This window comes from Pangasianodon hypophthalmus, chromosome 21, assembly GCF_027358585.1.
Source record: "Pangasianodon hypophthalmus isolate fPanHyp1 chromosome 21, fPanHyp1.pri, whole genome shotgun sequence".
Classification (NCBI taxonomy): domain Eukaryota; kingdom Metazoa; phylum Chordata; class Actinopteri; order Siluriformes; family Pangasiidae; genus Pangasianodon; species Pangasianodon hypophthalmus.
In genome coordinates, this window is record NC_069730.1 from 17,026,352 (window position 1) to 17,052,767 (window position 26,416).

Genomic DNA, 26,416 nt, shown 5'->3' on the forward strand with positions numbered 1-26,416 from the left:
TCATCATACCACCCCATCGTTGATTCTTTTCCTATAACAGCACAGCCCCAGGTGCTTTATTCCTACCTGGCCATACGTTATAATGGGCAGGGCCTAATATAAATGCAAATTTCCAGTTCCATCATAACATCCTTAGAAGGATTATTAAGAAAAACTATAGTAATAATAATATAGTATAATTACATTTATTTTTGTCTGTGTCTTGAAAGAAAACCAGATCCAAAGTTGGACCAAAAAAACAGATTTTATTTAGATAAACAAAAACGTCACATGTATTGGACATTTGACAAACAAAAATACATACTGTTCCAAATTATTGTACTGAGCTTAAGCTTAACACCTTCAGATGCTGTCACCAGCTGTGATGTGTGTTTTTATACCCTGAAGTAATTACTAGGCTTTTTCTGTACAAACCTGGCAAGATTTAAAAAAAAAAAAAAAAAAAAAAAAAAAAGCGAAAATTAACCTACACTCCAGAGAACAATATTATAATATCATACAAAATGCTTTCTGGAGACATACAGAGCACAATGCAATTATAGAGATGTTGGTCATTGATCAGGAAATCTAGCGTCTAGAACTTTTATTTTCACAGTGTTACTTAAATAGAGGTCAAGAGGATGGGAGAGAGAGAGAGAGTAACCTAATTAAAGACATTAAATTCAATAGTTTGTTGGCTATCACAAACACAGACATAACTTCACTCTGTCTTTGTCTCTGTGACTCACTGGTCTTCTGTGCATTAAAATCATATGTAGGTACGAATGAAAAATAAAAGGCTCTCAAAATATAAAGACATAATGTTAATAGTCAGTGAGCACAGATGACAAAACTATTCACACTGTCTGGCTGAAACAGGAAAAAAATGTTTGACATGATGAAAAAAATGGCCTTCTCCTTTACTCACTATGCAGAAAAACAGACGAATGTCTGTCAGAGTGTAGCAGCTTACTCAAGCATTCTTCCTATTTTGTACTTTGTGAATAATAAATGAAATGTACAATATGCTGGTTTTCTTCTCAGTAGATTCATCTGACCATTGAAATTATTTAGGTGCCAGGCTTTTTTTTTGTTTGTTTAATTCAATCATTCATCTTTAGCAACCGCTTTATCCCAGTCATGATTGCTGTGGATCCGGCACCTATCTCAGGAACACTGGGTGTGAGGCAGGAAAATACCACCAGTCCATCACAGTGCACCATGAACACACATTCACACACTCATTAACACCTAGGGGCAATTTAGTGCAGCCAATCCACCAACTGGCATGTTTTTGAAGAGTGGGATGAAACCCATATGGACACGCGAAGAACATGCACATAAACTCCGTTCAGACAGTAACCCATACTCAGGATTGAACTGGGGGACCTTCGAGCTGTGAGGTGGCAATACTACTGTGCCTCCCTAGGCATTTTTTGGGAGTTTGAATTCTAAAGCATTATGTCAGGCAACAGAAATTTCTGTATCCTTCTTGTCCTGTGCAAGGTAAGCCAGTGATTTTATCCTTTTGAAACAACCTTCGGCTTATCCCTTTCATCTAACATTAATCAAAAAAATAGAATAGAAATAGGCAAACTAATCAGAGATCCCATTGGGCTGACTTCAAGCCCAATACACAGAGAGCTTTTCTATAACTAGCCTTATGGACTGCCTTCTCTGATCAATCTGCTTTTAGTCTTCTTCAGCAGTGGATCTCATACGCGATCTGTGTGTCAAAAAGCAGACTCTGGTTTATAAATAGTCCCTCTGGGTCTGGTGGTGGACCCTCTATGCCCTCTGCTGGGGCTCTGCATGGTAAAATGGTAGATGCCAGAGTGCCTTGGCCCTGGAGCACTTCTCTAGGCTGTACTGTTACGTGCTGGCTGGAGGTGGGTGGTGGAGGCAGCACAGGCTTGGCCCGGTTTAACACGTACATCTCATGGCCACGCTCATCCCGGTATTCCTCAAGCTGTGCGAATGTAGTGGGTCCATCAGAGTAGTCATTCACATAGAGGATGCTCTCCTCCTTGCCATAGGCACCATCCTCTTTTTGGCGCTGCCGGTGACGGCTATAGATCATGCACAGCAGCAGCAGGGCAGTCAGCGCCAGGAGTGAGATACCCACAGCGATGGCTGTTTGGGTGGCTGTGCCCAGGGCACTGAAGTCCATGCTCTCAAGCTCGTACAGCGGTTCCTGACTGACATCCCCTAAGGATGGGCGGTGGTGCGAAGAGGATGACGAGGATGACGACTGGTGCAGACGAGGCCAGGATGATGACAAAGATGAAGATGAAACATTGACAGCGAGGTGGAAGGTCACACGTGCAACCCCTCCAGGATTCCAAGCCTCACACTCATAGCGTCCTGCATGTGCCACTGTAACATTACTCAAAAACAGCATTCCACTACCCGTGTCTTGATCAAAGTTCTCCCTGTCCCCACCATCATCTGTTGGTCCACGATTTCCAACATTGACTCCATTACCCCCAGGCTTGGCTGTCACTGGCTTCCTGCTGTCCCCGTCTGTCGCTTCCTCTTGCACCAGACCTCGTGGTGATAGCTGAGCCCTACCGTAGGACACCTTTCTCCAGGTGACCTGAGGCTGCGGGTAACCTGAGGCTTGGCAAGACACACGGATGCTCTCACCCAAACGTACGCTTAGTTCTCTCGGCTCAAGCTGTACAGCAGGTGGGATGCACACCAGGCTATTAGCTGGCACCTCTACCAGGCTCAGGTGTGAGAGGCGTGGTGGCTCAGAGCACAGCAGCCTCCGCTCGGCTGAGCTCAGCAACCGCTGACCCTCGGTGTTTATCCAGCCGCGAAGCCAGTGAAGAGCACAGTCACAACGCCATGGGTTATCTAACCAAAACATAGAGAGAGTGAAGAGAGGAATGGAGAGGGGAAGAGAAAAAGGTATAGGTAGAGAGATCAAGATTGTTTAAGCGCTAAAACAAATGTAGATGGAGAGGGGAAGTTTCAAGATTTAACTAAGATATGAGAAAGCAATAACTTACTTTCTTATAGCAAAGACTCTGAGAAAGCAAATTATCTAAACATTAAAAGGCCACATGCAGAGTGATGCAGAAAGCTTCAGTAGGAGAAAAGGTGAACAAGGGAAAAAGCCTAAAAGGCAATCTTTTGCCTCTAAATCCTACACAGCTTCATTTGCTTTTTTTTTGCTTTAGATTCAGCTCTTGTTTGATACTATGCTAATCCCCTTTTGCTTAAAATATCTTTCAACCCCAAATAAAGATTTTCCTCCTAAGTTTGCTCAATATTTTTCCACTTTCCTTACATTTAATATTGCTCCTGTTTGTAATCTGGAAAAAAATATTTTATTCCAGTTTCATCACCTTGACTCTTTTCCCTTTTTGTGCAAGTCTGTGCAGGTGTCTATCAAGGTACCTGTGATGCGCAGCACCTGCAGGCTGATGAGAGGTCTGAGAGTGACAGCACTTAGGGTGCGCAGGTTATTCTTGCTGAGGTCCAGCAGAGCCAGAGAAGACAGGCCCATCAGAGCCTGTTCATCTAACACCTCCATTGTGTTCTCCTGCAGGTGCAGCTCTTGCAGACGCTGGGGGAGAAAAAGATCTCATTATCCTCCACATCATCTGTAGTGTGATCATTCTTGTTAGCTTAGACATCATGATGTTCATCATTGTCATCATCCTAACCACCACCTTCATTAAAATCTATGATGTTCACAGTTCCTGCTTCCATGTTGTTCCAGTTCAGTTAACTGCACTGTGTACAGTCATCTGGATATTTCTGCTGTCACATTTACTACACTCCAATTGACAGGGAAATTATTGCACAGTGTACATAATCCAAATAAAACTCAAATGTGCAGGAATAGAGACCACACACACCTGCAGTCCACGGAAGGTGTAATCCTCCAGCCGGTTGATGTGGTTCCCTGCCAGGTAGAGGATGCGCAGGTGCTCAAGACCACGAAAGGCATCGGCAGAGATCAGGTGGAGGCGGTTACCATTGAGCGCGAGCTCTAGCAGTTGGCCCAGACTCAAGAAGGCACTGGCCTCCAGAGCTGAGATGCTGTTATTCTGCAGGTACAGATAGTGCAGGTGACCCAAGCCAGACAGGTCCTCTGCCCGGATCTGACCAATGGCATTATCCTGCAGGAAGATAGTCTGTAAAAGAGTGCAAAATACAAGCTCAACAACATCCTTAGGTTTTTTTTTGGTGGTATGGGATCTAAACATTGCTCTCTAAATTATTGCCACCCTTGGTGAAGATGAGTAAAAATGGAATGGTAGAAAGGTACCCTGTTACTTGTACTCAGAATACCAGAGAAATCTAACCTTTTAATATGATTTTTTTTCAAGATATAAGAGTTTGTTTATGTGCCTCATAACCCCAGGGTCCTGAGTTCAAATTGTACTCTCTGTGGGGTGTTTTGCATGTTCTCCCCATGTCCATATGGGTTTCTTCGAGGTTCTCTGGTTTTCTCTCACCACCTAAACATGCCAGTAGGTGAAGTGGTTACTCCAATATTTCCTGAGGTGTGAATGAGTGTGTGACTGTGTGTGGTGCCATGCGATGGGCTGGCCTCCTATGCAGGATGTATTCCTGCTTCGTACCCAGTAGGTTTCCCAGGACAGGCTCCAGATCCACAGTGACCCTGACCAGGATAAAGTGTTTACTGAATATGAAAGAATGAATGAATGACTGCATATTTGCTTAATTTTACCAAGGTTGCCAAAAAATTCTGGAGGACTCATTAGACCAAAAATATTTGTTCACCAGTACTTAGCATTTTAGAGCCACAGAGGTAAAATATATAAGAACATATAAAAACATATATGACATTTTTATTCATCACCAAGTTTTTTAAAAAATTTTTTTATGAGTGACACTTCAGTTACATAATAAACAATATTTGCTAGAAGGTAGCTTATCATGATGGTGCTTTCTTTCAGTGGATGAGAATTGGATCAATGGGAAGCTTTAGGCACTGAATCGACTCTTTCATAAACGCTCTCCCCAGAGTCTCCACAGTGCGGGTACTTGTAAACAACTCAATTGGTAGAGGCAGCATTTGCATTAGAAAGTTTTTTGTGTGAACAGTGGTGAGCTTGTATAGGCCTTTCGTCTTGTCTTTAGTGATTTATCAACACTATATCAATTGCATAATTCATTACTTTACTTGATTGCTCATGCTCGCACTCTCTCTCTCATATTGTTTCCGCAGAGATTAATGCAGGCGGAGCAACATCAGCTCATTTGTATGGCACAGGTTCCTCAGGTTATTTGAGTAATCTATGTAAAGAAGCTTATGAATATGTAACGGGTGCTGTGGTGTTATGGTTGCAGCATAGGTTAATGTTAAAGACAGGGAATCGAACCGCAACCATAGAGAAGGACAATTATATTTGTGTGCTTGGGTGAAGCCTCGGAGAGGAACCATGTCATGGATCTGATATTTATCTTTTATCCGAAATGTGTTTGGCAGTGTATGAGAAGCACATCTCTTGCATTATAGTATGATTACCAGATGCCACAAAATGTAAATGACTCAGGGTTAGGGTACTGATTCAGACCCAATATTTGTGCATTTTAAAATTTAATTTAAACTTGGTTTCTCTGTTCTGCCAAAAGGATGTGGAATACTCTGTTTTAATTTGGTCTTCCCCCGCTATCAATCCTTCCTAGTGCTTTGTGCTTTCATTTTATTTTTCTTGTATATATTGTTCTGTCTTTTATTAGATTTTTGCTCTACAGTTTATGTGTCCAGTCTTTTATTGTATATTGCACTTTTGATGCATGTAATCCAGTTTACTTTTATTTGACTTTTATTGCTGCAGTTGGGTCAACATCTGTTATTTCATATATAAATTTGACTTGAAATCTAATTGTCACAGGCACTATCTCTGGGCCTAAAGAGGAGATAATATCACTGAATAGGAAATAATAGTGTTATGTAGGAAACTATGGCGTTTTCAAACAGTGACCTGTGTTCCATGAGCAATGCCCCGTGGTATCTCTTTGAGTCCGATGGAGCCGCACTCCACTGTCAGGCTGTAGCACCGGCAGCCAGAGGGACATCCGATGCAGGGCATGGGTAATAGGACCAGAACCACCACCAGAAGCGAGAGACAATGGAGGAGGAACGCCATCTCAGAAGAGACAGCGCCTGGGGAAGGGAAGAAGACACAGGTGAAGAAAGAGAGGTGAATAACTTTAAGAAAAGGAAATGGATTAGAAAAGGGTGACTGATGGAATAGGAATAGAGTGAGAAGGAAAAGGGAGAAGAAAGGGGAGCAGTGAAAAATGAGGATAAGGATAAGTAAGGAATAAAACACTTCAAGGCATGCTGTTATTGGAAAATGATCAACAGTGGGGTGGTGGGATGCAGCCTTGTGCGAAGTTGATTATTTTCCAATATCAACTGATCTTGAAGTTAGGTCCTGTTATCACTTATGTTATAGCTGCTATAAACAGTAGTTCCCTCATCACCTTCTCTTTATTATCTCTTTTGAAGTTAATAAAAAAAATGCAGCTTATCATGTTACTAAGAAACCACAAAACATAAACTCCTCTGTCCTGAAGACTTTCCAGTGATGGAAAACTCTAACTAGTACTAGTACTGTTGAGACTCTTTCATTAAATGTTAAGTAAACATCTCCTTAAAGAAAACTTCACCATGTCAATGATTATCCACTGTTATATCATTGTTATTTTACGTTTGTTCATTATTAGCCTTAGATTATAATAAACATGGCATATAACTACCTGTGAATTAGTTGCTACTGTAGTGACAGTATGGCATTAGCATGAGTTCATTAATATAAATGTGATTTGAATTACAGCTGGGACTAATGTCAGAGCAGCTGTTAGAAAATTAAATCAGTCTTTTTTTTTTTTTTGAGAATTCAGTAGCGTAGTGGAATGAGAAAAGAATAAAGATTGTACATGCCTTAGGAGCCTAATCAGATATCTAATGCATGAGCAAGTGTATGTGAAAATGGAATATCGTGGTGGAGAAAGTGAAAAGAGGCCATGTGATATTAAGTGACACAAAACTTCAAGCAAGACGAAGCAGACTGAGACAGATTGAAACCATTCTTGCTTCACATAGCCCTATAGAGCAGCCTCTGCAGTGGAACCCTCATTGTTTCTGTTTTGGGCTTCAGTTAATTAAAGATATATGCAGAGGAGTACACATGCAGTCTTACGAAGCTCTCTTCCACTTTCCATCTCTGTTTCTTTTACATTTTCTCAGATAAATAGATGAGGTGTACTGCTTCTTGTCATGCTGCTATTCCCCAGGGAAGCTTACTCACTATAATCAAAATCTACTGACTATAAGCCTTTTATGTCACTCAGTCTTTCTTCTCTTTGATGAAGACATGTGGTACGACCACACATTCATAAATTACAGCCTCTGGCACCATTTTTAAAACAAGAGTGGATGTAAATCTAAGAATACTCAGCAGAGATCAAAATTGTGTACTATGATGAGACCAGATGGAAGGAGAGCACTACAGCATGCTGATCAGATTGTCAGCTCTGAGTCAGTACCAGAATTTCAAACAGATTAGGTTGCAACATTATTAACCATAGTGTAGTCATTTTTGTGTCATCACAATATCATAGCCAATACACCATGCCAAAGTGCTGCCAAAACATCTGTTACCTCAGATATATGCAGTTGTGGAGCATGACAAAGTTTCGTCTTCAGTAAAATGGGGCTGGATGGATTTTCACATAAACAAAGCAGTGAGCCATGAACAGGACTGATATTTTATGCCAGAAAATATCCAGCCTTAACAGGAAAAGAGTAGATAATGTAACGTTATATCCTAGTCTAAGGGTTTGGTCCACAACATAAAATTGGAGTGGAAGTTCACTGTATCGGTAAAATGTAAATTCAGTACTGAACAAATTCTTTAAACAAAAGGCTAAAAGGAGCAGAGACTGAAAATGGCTCTGGGAGAGAGCAAGGCTGAAATAATAAACACGTCTAACTAACATAGAAGAGGAACTAATTAGGCTCAAAACTAAAACACCAAAAACAAGGAAACCTCCCTCACTGCCTCATTAGCAAACCAGGAAAAAGAACTAATTCCAAGAAAAAAAGGCACCCAGTCCTTATTGTTGTTGGATTTCCATCAACAATACATTTAATCTGTTTATAACGAAAATCCTATATTTACAAACCTCAAATGTAGTACCTCGAATAATTGTAGCAAGACAACTTGCACAAATGACACACTACTGTGCAACTACAAAATACGCAGGCATCTGTTAGCAGGAAAATGGTAATCCCAAAGCTGTCTTCTCCCACGGGTCTTCACCATCCGTGTCCTCGGCATCTTCTCCACCAATGTGACAGGTATATCATTAAAGTGCATTTGGAGGCGTGACCAATAAGAAGAGATAAGAGACTAGAAAGTGTCAGGTGCAGTGTGCATACCGAAAGGCATTACAGTGTACCGTAGGAAATGAGCAGAGATCTCGGAAGCTGGAACAGGTAAAGACAGAAACCCTCCAGTAGGTCTAATTTTGTAACAAACTTTGAAATAGCTCTCCTATGACAGGGCTGGGCTGGAGAGCAGGTGGACATATGACAGGCCAGAAATTCTAGTTTTAGAATATGCAAGTGATAATGGTACAAAAATAATCAGTTATATATCACCATCTGACTTTCTGAGAAATTCCTCTTTAGCAGGCAATGCACCAACAGGCACAGAAGAGTTATCAGGTTCAACTACTAACTTTAGTTAAAATATATTTGTTTTCTTAAAGTAGAGATCAAAGTGTATAAGTGGCAGAAAACTCAATTCCTAGGTTCGTTACACATATGAGGAAATGGCAAGACACTCCAGAATGAGTAAGTGTGTAGTGTCTGTATCACACACTTTAATTCGGATTCAGGAGAGAGAGAGCTAGCACTAGGAGCAGGTCTACAAATACATGCCTCAATTATGATAAAAATCAAAAAAAAAAAAAAAGGGAGAAATTTGTGTCTCTGGCAATTCAACAAGACTGACACACCAAATCGGAGAAGACTATTTTATGTGTCTAACTTGTCAGATAATATCACAGCTTTGGAACTTCGGAGCTTTTTTTCATTTCAGTGAACTACATTTTCTTATAAACAGCTTGTGTAAAAATGAACTACATCATGCAGTTGCGTTTTCCTATCAGCACACCAAAAAATTTTTCATAATTCTACAAATGTTCATAATAAACTGCCAACTAGTAATCTGAGATGTTAATCATTAATGTGCTGTGAGATTTGACTTTGTTGAAGGTCTTTTGATGTGAGCTCATGCACACAAGAATTTATCCATACTAATGATACTAACCTGTCAGATAAGGGTGAAATAGAACATATCAGTATATTCATAGTGGCTGTGAGACTTCTGAGTTAACCGTGACTCACTGGAATCCATCAAAAACCATTTGTATGTTCTATGTAACTCTGTTTGAAATATGAAAATGAAAATGTACTGATATCCTTCTCTGCTTGACATACACTTTGGGTCCTGAAAACGTGGATATTTGGAAATGCACTTTTCTCATTGGATCCCATATTGTACGCTGTTCATCAAGGTCAGTAGAAGTTGCTGAAACCAAGCCATTTGCACTACCTAGATCTAAAAGCTGAAACACAGGGGGGAGACGTAGCCCTAGGAAGGAATAGTGCGTGAGAGGTTATGTGCGAATCCTGTGCTTTTGAACCCTTTCTGTCTCCAAATCTAGCTCTCACAGATGGACTAGCTGTTCCAAGTGCCAAGTATTTGCCTTTTTTAATTTCAGATAATATTTTTTAATGTAGGCTCATAGTGAGATGGAACTACATAGTTCCAGGCTTCATCACCACTATCCTCTGCTTTCTTGGGCATAATTTTAAATTATATCATCTTACTAACACATTTCAGTTTCTTTCAATTTCTAACATGAAACCAAGATACCAAAGAGGAACATGGCAAATGACAATACATCACACTCCATAGCTTGATACCATCTAATGAATTCCACTTACACCACAAGAAAGCAGTCATCTAACCAAAATGAGCATAATGACAAAGTCTACATTTAATAGTTAGGGTTACAAAGAGTAACAAGTTTCAGGCTAGGGATTGGATCTACACCACAGATGTCCATTATCTTGTCCCAGCACTTTAATTTTCAGTCATTAAAAGGCTTTAAAAGGTAACAAAAGGAAAATGGGATCAATCTGAGAAAGACTGCAGGAATGGGTAAGACCGAATTATTAATAACAAAACTCAAGTGGTGGGATCAGAGGTGACTGGTATGAATGGGGTGGCAGGGCTAAATCCCCACTCTGATTAAAAAGATCAATATAAAGTTTCATTTTTGCCATTCGCTTCAATTATTTTTCTGTTAATGAATATCTTAAAAGGGATTATTTTGGATTTTTGGATTTTTTGAAGTGCATCATGGTCATAAGAGAACTACACAGAATGATATAAAGAAGCAATTCAGGCAGCCAATCAGTGACAGGCTGATTACCCAGAGTGAAACTCCCCCTAGATTTCCATTTGGGCTGATATTTTTCAGCCTGCTTCACTGACGCTTTTATAACATCCCATCAGCAGTGATTGAGAAAGTGCGAAATACAGTCATGGGTGTAATGAATATGAACAAAGTGAATGATTTACTCTATCATTCTTTTTTCCTCAAAATGCCTTTGGAGGAGAAACTAAAAGTAGATACACTAAGCACACACAGTCCAATTAGAGTACATGAAAGGAGAGAAGACAGAACCATGAATTTAGGGTTTGTTTTTTTTGGTTTTGTTTAACTGTGAGGGTTTCAGTGTTTCTGTCTGCCATGTTTGGTATTTGGAGGAAACACGGCACCAACCTTACAAAAGTTAGAAATCATGAGTTTGCCACACATCATTCTTATTATGCCATCTTTTTATGCCAAGATAAAAAGCATTACTCGACCCTAATTGTTTCATTGTCAAGCTATTCATAAATATTCAATTTTAGCCTTCATGTCTAATATCATGATGAACCGTCAGTGGGTGGGATCCAATTAATCCAACAGACAAAAGACCAAAAGAACAACAGGAAGCTTGCCTCCTCAACCCCTAAAATTCCCTCGACTGCCTATAGGTATTCCCCACTCCACAGAGAATTCTGTTTCCAAATATCTTGCCAGCTCATATGGCAGGACAATAGTGAGACGACTCCTAATGAAACAGGAACTAGACCAGCTACAAGTACACCGTCAACACATCTGGTAGCAGGAGCACAATGCTGTCACTTCTCTCAGGTTATTATCCTTGTCCTGGCTTTCATCCGCACCAATCTATGACAGGCATCTCGTTAGAAAAGTTCAGCTGTGCAATCTGTCAGGAGCGACAGAGAGATAGAGAAACATGGAAAAAGGCAAGAGAAAGAAAAGAGGCCACAAACAATAAAAACGCACACAAGTGAGATTGAGTACGACCGCAACCAACAACAAATACAGCCAGTGAAGTAATATTAGACTCTATTCCTGCTCCACACAGCCCTGTAGAACTGTCTCTGGAGAGCAACCCATGGTTTCTTTTGAGCTTCAGTTAATAAAAGACTTGTGCAAAAAGGCACGCCCTCCCTTCTGCTTCTATCTTTTCATTCTTGAGGATAAACAGAGGAGGTGATTCGTCTTTCACGGCCTGGCACGTACTTCACAGTCCCGTGGGAGAGTTTTGTCACTGTAATCATCCAAATATCAAAATCTACTGCCTAGGAGGCTTTTCTGTCATTCCATCTCATTCCTTTTTTTATTTTGAGGGTATGAACACAAACCCTCAGGCATCAGATTTAAAGCAAGACTGCATAGAAATCCAGGAATACTCAGTAGAGATCAAAATCATGTTCCGTGATGAGCCCAGATGGTGGAAGAGAACAGCAGCATGCTGATCAGAGCGGCAGCTCTGGGAAAGAATGTCAATGAAAGCTAAAGTCAGGAGGAATCGCAAACAGAGATTATCGTATAACAGCGTGACGTGATCCCTACTTTAAAAAAGAGGTCATGAAAAAAGTCATACCAAAGTCAAAATGTATAACAAAGCACCTCTGATCTGATCAAAGCGTTGTCTGGGCATATGTTATCTCAGAAACGGTGGTTCTGGAGCAAGAACCAACTTCAGTCAAGTAAAACTTCACATAAACAGAGCAGTGAGGCGTGAACAAGGCGTTAATATTTCATGCAGCTGCTTAATTCGGCAAGTATTTAGAGGTTCTAGATTAATGTAATGTGCCCTACATAAGCCATTTTATCTTTTCCAAGCATGAAATTGGAAAAAAGGGGCTGATAAACATTGCCAGGGAAATGACAAGCTATTTCCGTCAGCGCCATACAGACATACTGTCCTTCGCTCAGCCACTATTCTCTTCCTGCCAAGGAGAAATAGTGAGCAAAAAAAAGCATTTTGAATGAGGTTTGCTTCCAAGGGTTTGGTTTGCTACGTGAACAGCCTCCCAAACAATGGAGAAAATGGAGCTATATATCCGGTAAGCCGAAGAATAAACTGGAATGATGATCTGGAAGCTGTTCCGAGTGAGAGAGGATTTTTTTTTTGTAGTTCAGAGTTCTTTAAAAAAAAAAAGCTGCAAGAAGTTAATTTAAATATAGGTCCCTTGTGCCAGTATGTTTGTAGGGAAACATTATTTTGGTTTCAGTTCAATTACTCAACAATGATTTAGCATCACGATTTAGAAACGCTACTCACAAAACCCTGTAAATTTACAAGTAACTTACATGTACATCAGGAAAAATCAATTATATACCATTATACATTCATTACACTGTATATCTCTGACAGTAGCTTGGAAAATATTAAATAATTACAACAGATCATTGGACATCCATTATGGACGTGAAGAGAAGCGCACACAGAATAAGCCCATTTAAAGATGTATTATAATAATTGTGTGTGTCTGGGATTGTGGTAATTGAGTGGGAGAGCCATTATGTTTTCAGACTGTGTCCGTCTGTCTGTCTGTCTGTCTGTCTATCTGTCTGTCCATCCAACACTTTCATTAGCACAATATCTTAAGAATGAGTGGTTGTAACCAGCAGATAGACTGATTAGATTCTGGAATTGATCCAAGAAGAGTCAAGTTCACAACAATGTTCAAATGTCTGAAATAGATGTTTATCATACAAAGATGTTACTTACACCTTCATGTTCAGGAACTCATGACCCATTTTCATCGCTATCTACAATTTTCGCCCTCCATCCATCCATCAGTCCCTCCGTCAGTGTGTCTGTGCGTCTGTGCGAGATTCTCATCAGAACAGTTTTGACAGGTTTGCAAGAACGAGTGCCTGAATGCTTGTAGGATTTATATGGAATTATCACCAGCAGATTGTAACCAGCAGATGAGCTGATTAGATTTTGGAAATGACCGAACTGGGGCAAGGTCACAGCAAGGTCAAATGTCTGAAATTGTTTTTCTACAATAGCTTCCTTCACGTTTGAAGTATATTTTAAGGGTAGTTCTGCCATACACACTAGGAAAAAGAAGGACTAGTCTTGTTGGTGGTGGAGGAATGCTCGTCGACTATGTTAGCATTGAGGTCGACTTGTTTGTTTGATTTTCATTTTTCCCATTTCAGTTGTTGTTATATTATAGTAAACATGATTACTATGGTATGGTATATGATTACTATGGTTTAAATATAATTATATGATTTTTTAAAAAGATAATGTCTTTATAATATCTTTATTTCATTAATTGCAATTCTTCCTTACAAGCGTGAACATGTGAGTGCATCTCTTTTTGATATTCTTAATAGTCTGAGAGTCTTTGAAGCAAGAGCCTGTACAATTATATCAGGTGTTACAATTGTACTGCTAAAGAATTAGCACATATTCTAAAAACTATCCTAACATTTAATGTAGACATAAGGGTACACAATTGCACAGACTTCAGATGCTGTACATATAATATTAGAAAACAATAATATTAGATAGTGTACTTCTACTTTTGTTTCTTTTCTTTAATTAGCTGACACAAAAAGGATTTTTCACAAATATTTTAAGCAAGAGTAGACGAATCCCACTGTTTTTTTTTTCTTTCCATACGGATAAGGAGTAGTGGCGCACTTGTATATGGACATAATGAAGTCACAGTTGCATGCATGCATTTACAGAAAACAACCCTGTTACAATTGTGCCTGCTCTCCCCTGTGTGTGTGTGTGTGTGTGTGTGTGTGTGTGCGCGCAGGAGAAAGAGAGATGACTACAGTTACTAAAACAGATGGCATCCTCTCTCACACACACACACATACACTTGATTAAGGATTTTCCCTAATTTGAAATGAACTGCCAACCGTACAGTACCTTCTGCGTTGGACACACACTTTGCTTGCTAATACGGCAAGAATGAAGCTGCACCAGCAGAGCATTTGGCCTGTTGTCTTTATGCCAGCTGGAACACATCAATCCATCAGCTTTATGCATAGCCACGTCGACAACGGCACAAAACTAGTTTGAGTTTGTTGCCAGGTCTGTTCTGTAGGAGGTTATCTTAAGACATAAGACAAAAAATAACCATAGAAACACATATCGATGTAAATAAGCATTGTTTGTCCACCGATCTATTTACAAATTCAATATTGAAGGTTATGTCTTGGTTTAAGGTTACTTGCCGTAAATACTAGTAATAATATGTAAGTAAATTGTGCACAGTTAATCATGTGTAAGGCATCTGGTCTGAGTGGCTGCTTTGTATGCTTGCTCAGTTGCTGCTTACTAATCATCTGTCTACAGGCCAACATGGTTTGTTACAGCCCTTTGTAATCCTCTCCAGCATAATCATTCTAAATCTGTCACTTGATGCATCGTGGAATCATCATTTCATGCTGAACAAGTCAAATTTATGCCAAAAAACAAGCTGCTTCACTGCCAAAAAAGGCACCAACAGAGGTCCCAGCACTTTGCTCACCTTTGGATCCAGAGATATGTGTAGCTGAATGGAGGTCTATCTAACAATAATGTATTGACATATAAAGTTGTATTAATATGAATACATATTGTATATTCTGAGTGTTTATCACTGGGAGTACTGATGTTCACTGACTAGTTGAGTTACATACAATAACTAATATACAGTAAGTAAAGTGTAAACGCAATGGGACATGCTGTTATTGGAAAATAATCAATGAAGGTGTAGAAGGATGCAGATACCACTGTGGCATGTTTTATTAGCAATTTGCCAACAATTTGTATTCATTAACGTATAATACATTATACATTTTATCCATTTATAGTTACTTTTAATGTTGTTGAACATCCACAAAACAAGTTACAGGTAGTTCTTGTTATAGCTTATAAAGCTTCTTATTACAGCTATAAGCAGTTGTTCCCTCACCAAGATATCTTTTTTTTCTCTCTCTCAGCTTGTCATGTTACTTAAAAAATGCAAAGTCCTCCATCCTGAAGACTTTCCCAAGAGGGAAAACTTCAACATATCAACAATTACACATATTTTTCAATCAGATTATGTGGATTGCTCACCAGTGACGTCACTGGGTAAGTTGTTACTATACAAATGCCAGTGTATTAGAATGACTGCATTATTATGAACCTGTGATTTGACTTGAGGCAGCACTACTCTCAGAGCTGCTGTTAGAGAATACTAATCAGCAAATTCTGACCAATCAGAATTGAGCATTCAACAGCATTGTGGTATATTATTTAATAACACATTCAGCCAGTGACTCAGATGCTCTCTGACCTGCATTGAACCCTAATCAGTGCCCTAAAGCTTTCACCCATCAGGGCTCATTCTCTTGTTTCCATGACACCATGGCCAATTCTCTCTCTCTCTCTCTCTCTCTCTCTCTCTCTCTCTCTTCCTTCCCTCCTTCCTTCTGTGAATCTGACAGCCTTCAAGTGTCCCATTATGCTCAAAGAGTGAGTCAGTTGCTCTTATTATCTTGGTGACTGTGCAAAAGCGAGGACATTGATTAAATGCTCCTGTCCAAATGCACTGTATTGATGGTGCAGAATAATGCTAACGGTCAGAGCTTTTACTGCGACCCGTTCTCCTTTCTGCCACTGCTGGCTGTTATCGAGGAATGAAACGCACAAGACTGAAGATGCGGATCAGATGAATATGATTTAAGGCCTTGAACCAATGCACACACGCACACACACACACACACACACACACACACACAAAGAAATGATAAATTTTCTTCTATTGCAGTGGACATCCAATGAGCTCTGCAAGGCAACAATGGCTGTCGTCTGGCTAAAAAGCCTATTTTCAAAAATAAAACAGGTTTGATCAACAATATTCTTGTCTGTTTGTTCAGGAAAATGTATACTCCTTGATAAATGTGTTGTTTTTTATTAACAACAACAGAACAGTACCCAGGAGCAAAATCTGTATAGCTTTTTTTGCCAAATATACAGAAAAAAAAAATGGACAAATCAGCGAGAATGTTCAACATACAATAGAAAAATATAGCATCCACCCCATATGACATAGCATGTTCATATAACATGTGACTGTAAAGCATAACGTTCAATCAGCCAATACCCAAACAATTGCACTGTAATGCGTAGAACTCAACATCATCACCCAGAACCCTCCCCCAAATACCAAACTCCACGACTTGTCACATGATCTGTCACATGACCAGTTAGCTCATTCTCACTCCAAAGACTGCTAATCACACACTTGTCTCCAATAACTGGTTCACTACATAGACACACCATAAACTTTATTCGATTGCGAAGCATCACTCCTACCTCATCACTACTGACATTAACAAGCTTTTACTATTGAGTGCGCTATAGTCAGGTTTTGACCTTCTTTGTTTACTTCATCATGTTGCTCTGCTTAGTCTAGCTCCATTGTTGATTGTCTGAACCATTGCTTGTTTATGGCTGCAAGTCTGTTTTTGCCCTTTAGATTTGTCTGCTTTGCCATTTGCATCAATAAAACCTGCAGTTGCATCCAAACCACTGTCCATGCCGGAGATAATCTGCCAGGACATGTCCTTTCACGTTGTAATTAAGTAGGCATATTGCACATAGATACTGAGTGTACCTTTTTCTATCAGCATGGCTAAAAGGTTTAAATTAACATGCTCCTTCTAATACATTTCTATAGTAAAAAAAAATGCTTCATATAGACAAATGAAAAACAGTTCATTTCATTGTTGATATGAAGTTTTCCGTGAGCAGACATTTATTTAACAGTCTCTAGTGTCTTAACTCAGAGGTTGAGCTGTAACTTTACGTTTTCTGAAAGCCTTTGGATGGGGATGGAGGACTTTGTGGTTTCTCAGTAACATGACAAGCTGCATTTTCTGCCTTATTAACTTCAAGAGAGAGAGAAAGACAGAGACAGAGACAGAGAGACAGAGCCTGGTGAGGGAGCAACTGTTTATAGCTGCTATAACATAAGTGATAACAGAAACTAACTTGTTTCAGAGACCTTCCTCATCATTAAACATAACTATAAATGGATAAAAAAAAGGTGTTATTCATTAATAAATAGCAAATTATTGGAGCTGTGGTATATAAGAAGAATGAAAGAAGAAAGAAACACTGCAGTTTTTGGAAAATAATCAACTTCAGGGTGATAACATTAAATCCATTTAGTGATTGGCTGCATCACACCACCTAGTTCTTGATTATTTTCCATGGCATGTTGTGTGCACAATATATTTGGCTGGGTGCAGCTGAATGTGTATCTCAGGCCTGCTTGTGTTTTTCTTTTTCTCAGCGTTTCTATGTGAATGCCATTCTTAAGTGTATTTATGTGTACCTATATGTAAGAGGCAATAATATAACAGCGAAAAATACTCAATTATCCTCTCGTCTGCACTCCTGTTGCGCCGGCTAATGTACTGCACCTTCCTAAGTGTTTTGTGTTGTCAAGGTTGTGTGTATCTACACTCTCATCGCTTCCATCTTCAGCGTTCCATAACGACACCAGACACTGGGAGAGAAATCAATGCCCACAAATAATGGACCCAAAATAATACACAGTTCGAACCGAATGCACACCACCACCCAAACCAATCCAGACCAGAACTGATCAATGATCACAGTGATTGTCAGCATGTGTTCAAGAGTCCAGCCTGCATCCTGAGTCCTGCTACCTGCTGTATCCATAGAGGTTGATGTTAAAACCCAAAAGACAATCGATATAGCCTGGCTGATAGTTATATTTTTTTAATTTGCTGATGCAGGCTGCATTGAAACAGCAAAGAAATACTGAGTTTACGTGCCGTGATCACTGTGGTCTTGGTCAGCTGTGATTGCGCAGCAGGACGCCACTGAAGGCAGAACAGCATGCAAACAAAAAACTGAATACGCTGACAAAATACTTTCTCTGGCAGGCTGTTATATGAGTGTGCTTGTGTGGATATTTTTGTCCTCTTTGTCTGGACAAAATGTTTTTGTGATGATATTTGAAAAAAATCACATTTTTATTTTGTGAGGATGTTTTGATCATTCCTCCATAGATTATTTTTGCCCAGTGGGAATCTTTTACTTGAAAATGTCATTGGCGAAGGAAATTCTTTTGAGGTTAAAAGTGGGGGGAAAAAATCAGTGACACAGTGTTTCACTTTTGTCAAGACATGTTAAGTGTCTGATGTGTTTGTTACTTTAGTTTTACGCTGGAGATACAAGACTAATGTAAGCTGACAATGCTGATTATTTTCCTATAACATTATGTCCCTAAGTCCCTAATTTATTCCTCATATACCACAACAATTTGCAAACAGTAGCAATTTTTTTATTTATTAAAAAAACAACACACTGTTCGTGTTATCCAATATTTGGTTAATATTGTGCAACAACTGGAAAACAAGTTCCTGTTCTCACTTACATTATAGGAGCTATAAACATTCATTCCCTCGTCAGCCTCTCTTTTTTCTTAATAAGTCAATAAGACGGAAGAATGCAAGTTGTCATGGAAAACTAAAAGTTACAGCTTTACCTCTGACTGTTACAATGCACTCACACTGAAGACTCCTTCCATAAATGCTAAATAAATGTCTCCTCACAAAAAAAAACTTAATGCTAACAATGAAATGAAAAAACAAGGTATAACCCTGATATAATGCCGGTCCTCTGCTACTCCTACCTGACCCAAGCTCACCCTTATGAATAGACTCTTCATTAAATCTTAAATCCAAACTATTTGTCACCCACAGCAACTTCAGCAGATGGGTGAATAACTCTTTATTAGTGTACTTTTGAGGTTTTTAGGTTTAACACTACTCAGTTATTGATTTTTTTGTGCTCTGGCATCTCCTAGTGTGGAAAAAATGCTCTCATTAAAGAGTGCTGCACACAAGCACAATACATCACAGGCCTATAAGCCCCTCAGCTTTGATCACTCTCTGCACAGTTTATACATCAAAAAAGGCCAAATGTGACCCAAAGCTTACCAAATAAACAGTTTTTCTCATTTTTCTCAAAGCTTGGGTTAAGCTTAGAATTGGGTACTGTTAATTTTGCGGTCAGTGTCAAAACCTCATAGCTGTCCAGTAAATGTATGTTGGGTAATTCATTTATCTTTAGTAAATGCAAATGCTTTTTCCTGGTCACAGTGGATCAGGAGCCTGTTCCAGGAACACTCGGCACAAGGCAGGGATACATGGAGGAGGAGATGCCAGGTATTAACATGTAGGGGGAATTTAGAGTCACCAATCCGCCTACTTTTTGGAAGTTAGGAGGAAACCAGAGACCCCAGAGGAAACCCAGACATGGGGAGAACATTAAAAGGCAGTAACCTGAGCTCAGGAGCGAATCAACGAGCCTGAGGCTGTGAGGCAGGAACGGTACTTGCTGAGTGACCATGACACCCTGGTTAATTTGTCATTTGTAATTTCCCCACCTCATACCCAGTGTTCCAAGGATAGGCTGCGCATCCACCACTACCCTGAACAAAGATAAAACAATAACTGAAGATGGATGGATGGATGGATGGATGGATGGATGGATGGATGACTGGCTGGATGGATGGATGGCTGGCTGTACAAATGGATAGGTGACTGGATGGATGGCTGGATGACTCGCTGGGTGATTGGATGGATGGATGAATGGAACACTGGACAGATGGATGGATGACTGGATGGACGGACAGACAGATGGGTGGATAGATGGATGGATGGATAAATTCAATGTACAACTACAGTGTGTACATTCAATCAAGCATCATAATTTATTTAGACCACGTCATCAGAAACTCCTGGCTCAACTCATTAAGCAAGGTACTGGCAACACATGCCAAGGTTGCAATTCCTGCTTAATGCATAAACTCATACCATCCCTCTCCAAATCAGTTAATAGTTATGCAAATATTTATTAAAATGCACCTAGAATGAAAAATTTCATGTATCTGTGTCAATATATTTTGATCAAATCATACAAGAGCTCATTTCCAACTCAGCTTGCACAACTTGGCAAAGTTCTTCTGAATTAATCAGGCATTTTTAATCATATCTACAGGCTATGTTAGCAAAAAAACTGTAGACCCTGGACCCCGAAGATTGCTGGTTTATTTATTTATTTATTTATGTATGTATGTATGTATTTATTTATTTATTTATTTATTTATTTATTTTAGCTGTTTTAAATCCCATTTACACAAGTAACAAGTATCAAAATACAAACACACACTTGGACCAGCCAATGTGGATTAATGTATACACATACACATACACACACACACACACACACACACACACACACATACACACACACACACCAGATTGAAAGAACAGGTTAAGATTGATTTCATCCTATTGCATTCTCACCAGCAGCCCAAAAGGATGTGAATCTCCACTCCAGTCATGTGCTTTGCTAAACAGATCGATTGTCACATCTTTAATTCCCGGCACGTCCAAACCGGCTGTGACTCCACAGCTCTGTGCTTCCAGTGAAGCTGAACTCTCAGTCACTAGAGCTGCACTGAACACACGAGACACACAGCGTCTCCTCAGCGACCTGTGGATTCCATTTTGCCGCGGTCGATACCCTTCGCCAGGAAAATCCATTCTGTCTGATACTTAACGGCATGCTTATTGCACATATCTCAAATCCGTAACTGACAGGTCATCAAGCTGACATTCGATACATGGCCTCTGAAAAATGAGCTTGTTCAATATGTCCAATATCTGCCTTGTGTTTTGGAACCGAGGCTGAAAAGGCAACTTGATTTGATTCAGAGATGCAAGACATATTTCACAGTCAAAAGCACAAAGAGGCTTATGAACACATTACTCTTACTTATGTTCATCATAGTCAGTCTAACATTGTCTAATTCTCGATTCTGATTGGTCGGAAGGTATGGATTCATTTTTTACACCAACAGCACTGACAGCAGTTCTGGCTGCAAGACAAATCATAGACATATATTAATGTGCTTGTTATTAATACTTTATGGTTCCTATAGTAACAGCTTACAGAGGGACCCACATGGCAAACACTCCATATATATAATGGATTTTTGGTGAAGTTTTCTGTAAAGAGATGTTTATTTATCATTTATGGAATGAGTCTCCATTGTCAGTGCTTTATAACAGTCAGAGGTAAAGCTGTAAATTTCAGTTTTCCAACTCAAGAAAGCCATTTTCTTTTTAACTTCAAGACAAAAAGAGAGGCTGTTTATATCTTTTATAACATATCCGGAAACAGGATGAAACTATAAACATAACTGTGCTTTGTGTTGGGCCACTGTTGATTATTTTCCTACAACAACACGCCCCTAAGCGTTTTCTACCGTACGTAGGCCATAGCACTGAATTCTCTAATCTGATTGGTCAGAAGCTGTTGATTAATTGGTTAATTAGCTACTGACTGTAATGTCGGCTGTAATTCAACTGGTTTATATAAATGGACTTGTTCTAATACAGTATCATTTCTATAGGAACAGCTCATGTACAGGGAGTGCCATGGCAGATTATCTACATAATACAAGGATGTTTTCACATATGCAGTGTTTAGTCTGCTTGAATCAGACTCTGGTCCATTTAACACTTTGGTGCGGTTCAGTTGTACAGGTGAGAACACAGTAATCACACTCAGGTGTGGATCAGCATAAGTGGTCTGTGAGCATCTCAGCGAGGTGGTCTCGGTATGGTTCCAATCAAACTCTAGCGCAGTTCGATTGCAGTGTGAAAGCGATTCGACTCGAATCAACCTGACTGCAGGACGTGAACCAAACAAACTACGTGTTTTGGGTGTTTTGAAGGTGAGATTTTTAAAACTGAGCCGCGGGGCACAAATTGAGCCAAAGTACAAAGCTTTAGTGCTGAGGAAATGTGATGTGTTCTGATTCTGAAGATTCGTGAACAAAAAAGAAAATAAACAGTCAATGTGGTTTATAGACTATTTTATATAATTATCTAGCAATACACTGAACGCAGCTCCGTGTTCGGCATGCTCGGGTGATTGCTTTGCACACTTGGCAAAACTTTCGTGACTTTTTTCCCTCGACATATTTCTGACCAATGGATGAAGGAGTTTTACGTGTGTGTTTTCAGCCCTCCGCAAATGTGTTTTCAGCTTTCTACAATATAAAATATAGCTACACTATATAGCCGAAAGTATGTGGACACCTGAAAATTATGCTTTTGTGCTTTTTGAACATCTCATTCCAGATTTAGTCCCCTTTGCTGTTATAATAATCTCCACTCTTCTGGGAAGGCTTTTGTGATCATTCAGCTACAAGAGCATTAGTGAGATCAGGCACTGATGTTGGGTGAGGAGGTGTGGGGTGCAGTCAGCGTTCGAATTTATCCCAAAGATGTTCGGTGGGGTTGAGGTCAGAGCTCTGTGCAGGACACTCGAGTTCTTCCACTCCAACCTTCACACACCATGTCTTCATGGAGCTCGCTTTGTGCACAGGAGCACTGTCATGCTAGAACAGGTTGAGTTCCAGTGAAGAGAAATTGTAAAGCTACAGCATACAAAGATATTCTACACAATTGTGTGTTTCCAACTTTGTGGCAACAGTTTGGAGAAGAACCACATATGACTGTGATGGTCAGGTGTCCACAAACTTTTGCCAATATAGTGTATAAACAGCAAAATAGTACAACATGATCTTTTACTTTAATCACTGTTGATTATTTTCCTCTAAAGCATACCACCATGTGGTTTATTCTTTCTTTCTTTCTGCTGTACTGCCTATATTGTTAGGATGACGTTTTATAGTTTATGATTTATGCTCTCCGCTGTTGACATGTGATCAGTTTTATCTTCTCACGTCCTCTTCCAGTCTGATGAGATGGATGGGAAACAGCTTCACCTCTTCACTTCCTGTCACTGCTCATCCATCTACTGGAGAGGCTGCTTTGTGCTCAACAAATGGCCAATAAGCTGATCCCTTTGCCCCCTGCAGTGCGCTCTTCCTCCTCCTTTCCTCTCTTCTCCTGTCTTTCCCTCAACGTTTTTCCTTCCTTCATTCGTTTGTGAAGTTTCCCTTCCCTTCTCTCTCTCTCTCTCTCTCTCCTGAGTCAGTCTTTCTTCACCCTTCTCCTGTCTTCTATCGCTCGTCTTTTTCCCTCACTTCCTTCATCCTCTTCATTTTTCCATGTTTCCTCACATCCTTTTTTCTTTTCACTCATTTTTTTCCTTCCTCCCACTATTCCTCTCACTTCTTCCATCACATTCTCATACCACTCCATCTTGTTCCATATTTTTGTTAAATCTTCTCTCTTTCAGCTCACCCTCCTGCATCTCCTCTTTTATCTTTTCTCCCTCTTCACTCTCTCTATTTACTTCCTAACTTCTTTCCCTCCTTTATTAAACTTGCCTCCATCCCACTCTCTTTCCTTGTTTTCTCTCCTCACTATTTTGGTCCTTCCCTTCTTTATGGCACTCCTTTATCATCCCACTGTTCTTGCCTGTTTTTTTTCCCATCTCTCCGCCTTCACACTCTTCTCTTGCTCTCTTCTATGCTGCTTTGTTTCTCCATACTCTCCCTCTCTTTTAACTCTCTTTCCATTTGTCTCTTTCAGTCCATTTCTCTTTTTTTACACACTCATTCATCTCCTCTCTTTCTTCCCATATTTTCCTTCTCACCTCCTTATTTCTTCTTTCCCCTTCTACTTTACTCTCTTTCCTTCCTTCTTTCTATTTCCCCTTTCCTAACTTCTCAGTCGTTCCTTCTATCCATCATTCAGTCCTCTCATCTACTAGCTGTTTCTTCCCTTTCCCCTTCTCACTCTTATCTTCACATTCTCTTTCATTTCTTCATTCTTCTCCTCTTTTCCTTCATTCATTCCACTTTTTCATTGTACTCTCCTTCCTCCTTGTTTTTCCTTCCTCTTCCTCCTCTTCCCACTCTTCTTATTTCTTTCCTCTCACTTTACTGCACTCTTCCCTATCCTCTCTGTCTTTCTCCGTATTTTATTCTCCTCTTACTCCTCCTTCATTCAATCAATCTTCTCTCTCTTTTAGCTCATTCTCCTCTATACTTACTTTTTCTTTTTCCTTTTATCCTTCTTGCTGTCCTTTATTCTGCTTTCCTCATCCCACTCTTTCTCATTTATCATTTTCATCTTTTGATCTCTCTCCACCTTTACACTCTTTTATTCCTTCCTCTCTTCTTTCTTTTAGGACACTCTCATACAACCTCTTTATTTTTCTGTTTCCCTCCTTTCATTCCTCTCTTCTCCCATTTCCTCACATCTTTCCCTTCATACCTCTCTCCTCTTCTTCTATCTTCCATTCCCAGGCTCTCTCTCCCCCTTTCATTTATCTGTCCTCCCCCTTTTCCTGTCTATATCCTCTCATTGCTTCCCTTCACTCTTTTCTTCCTTTCTTAGTTCCTTTTTCCTCAACTCACGCTTCTTCACCCCTATTCCCCATTTTCCCTTCTTTTTCATCAATCTCTACTTCTTTCCCCTTCTTCCTGTTTCCTTGCTTCCTTCTCTTTTCATCCTTCATTTCATTCTCTTCCACTTCACTCTCTCTCTTTTCCCATGTTTGCTCTCTTGCTTCATTTCTTTCTATCATTCATTGCTCGCTCTCTTCCAGAACTCCTCTCTGTTCTCTCTATACTTCTTTTCTCCATCTTCCTTCTCATTGTCTTTCATCCCTTCATTTATAATTTTCGTCTCTCACATTCTGCTGTACTTTTCTCTTCATTTGCCTTTCTCTCTCTTTCACCTGTTATGTTTCTTCCTTTCTCTTGTTCTTGTTGCTCTCTGTTTTCTGATTTTCACCTTCTTCTCCTACATTCTCTCTCTCTCTCTCTCTCTCTCTGGCAGAACTCCATACTGCTGTGTATCGGTGGTGGATGGTCACTTCGGTCAGATGTACTCTGTTTTGCTATGTCTGCATTTTTAATGCCTGCTGTGCAGCTGCAGTCATAAATGTGTATATGGTTATATGAAATAAGCAAACAAAAAAGCAAACAAATAAACAAACAAATAAATAAATAAATAAATAACAGTATTAAACATTAAAGTCAGTACACCTTCACCACGCAGACAGATCAGTGTGTTACAGCTATACCAGCTTGTACTTTGAGTCTCAGTCATGTTTCATGCACTAAGACTACATAACGCGAAGGTTAATGCATTATAAGACTGTGGATGAGAAGAAAGGCAGAATGAGAAGCCCACAGCACGGGGTGAGGGAAACACCGACCTGGCAGGCAGGCGGAGAGTGCTGAGTGCTCTGCTGTGTCGCCGTACCGCGGGGTCCGTGCTTCCTCCGCGCTTTCTCCGCGCTTTCTCCGCTCTCGGTGGATTCAGGTCGCACGCCTGGACATTTCAGAGCTGAAAAATCAAACCGATTGGCATCTGGTGCCTAAAGGCCAGAGGTCTGTCCCTCTGATCGCGCTGAGAGAGCCGCGTTACCCCGCGCTCCGCTCGCTGCGTCCAGCGTCACAGACACCGAATGAACGTCAGTCACTTGTCGGTGTTCAGATCAGATCCGCGTCCTCTCTCTCTCTCTCTCTCTCTCTCTCAGTCTCAGTCTTACACTCCTCTTACACTCCTCTTACACTCCTCTCACTCTCCTCTCACCCGCTTGTCCTTTCTGCGCGCGAGACATCCGGCGTCCTCGTTGGCGGTGACCGCGGATTTCACACCTCGTTTCCCTCTCGCGCTCTCGCCCTTCCGTTTCCCCTTCTCTCCTTTGTCAAGCAGCCTCCCCCCTCTCCCCCTCTCCCCCTCCCCCTGCCCCTCTCCCCCCTCCTCTCCTTCTCCTCCTCCCCGCACCGCACCGCACCGCACAGCCGCCGCTGCTCACGCACGTCCGTAACGTCAAAGGCTCGCGCCAAAGCTGGCGGCGCGTGTCAGCAGCGCGTGCTGTCCTTTAGAAAATCAGGGTTTGTTTTACTCTCTTGCACCATATCCCTTTGTGCAAATTTCAGTATTTTAATACAGAAGCTGGGATAGAACTCTAGAAGTCAAACGAAAGCAAGTGTCTAAAAGTATAAGCATGTATAACATACAT

At 40.3% G+C, this 26,416-nt stretch overlaps 1 protein-coding gene across 1 annotated transcript; it reads right to left on the minus strand.

Moving 5' to 3' along the window:
• Nucleotides 1-225: 225 nt before the first annotated feature.
• Nucleotides 226-26,079, minus strand: lrrc24 (leucine rich repeat containing 24). Its single transcript, XM_026946139.3, has 5 exons — nt 25,604-26,079; nt 5,949-6,130; nt 3,849-4,127; nt 3,385-3,553; nt 226-2,838 (listed from the first exon to the last, which is right to left on the minus strand). The coding sequence occupies exons 2-5, from the start codon at nt 6,111-6,113 to the stop codon at nt 1,682-1,684; spliced, it is 1,770 nt and encodes a 589-aa protein (XP_026801940.1). The 5' UTR covers nt 6,114-6,130; nt 25,604-26,079; the 3' UTR covers nt 226-1,681.
• Nucleotides 26,080-26,416: the final 337 nt, after the last annotated feature.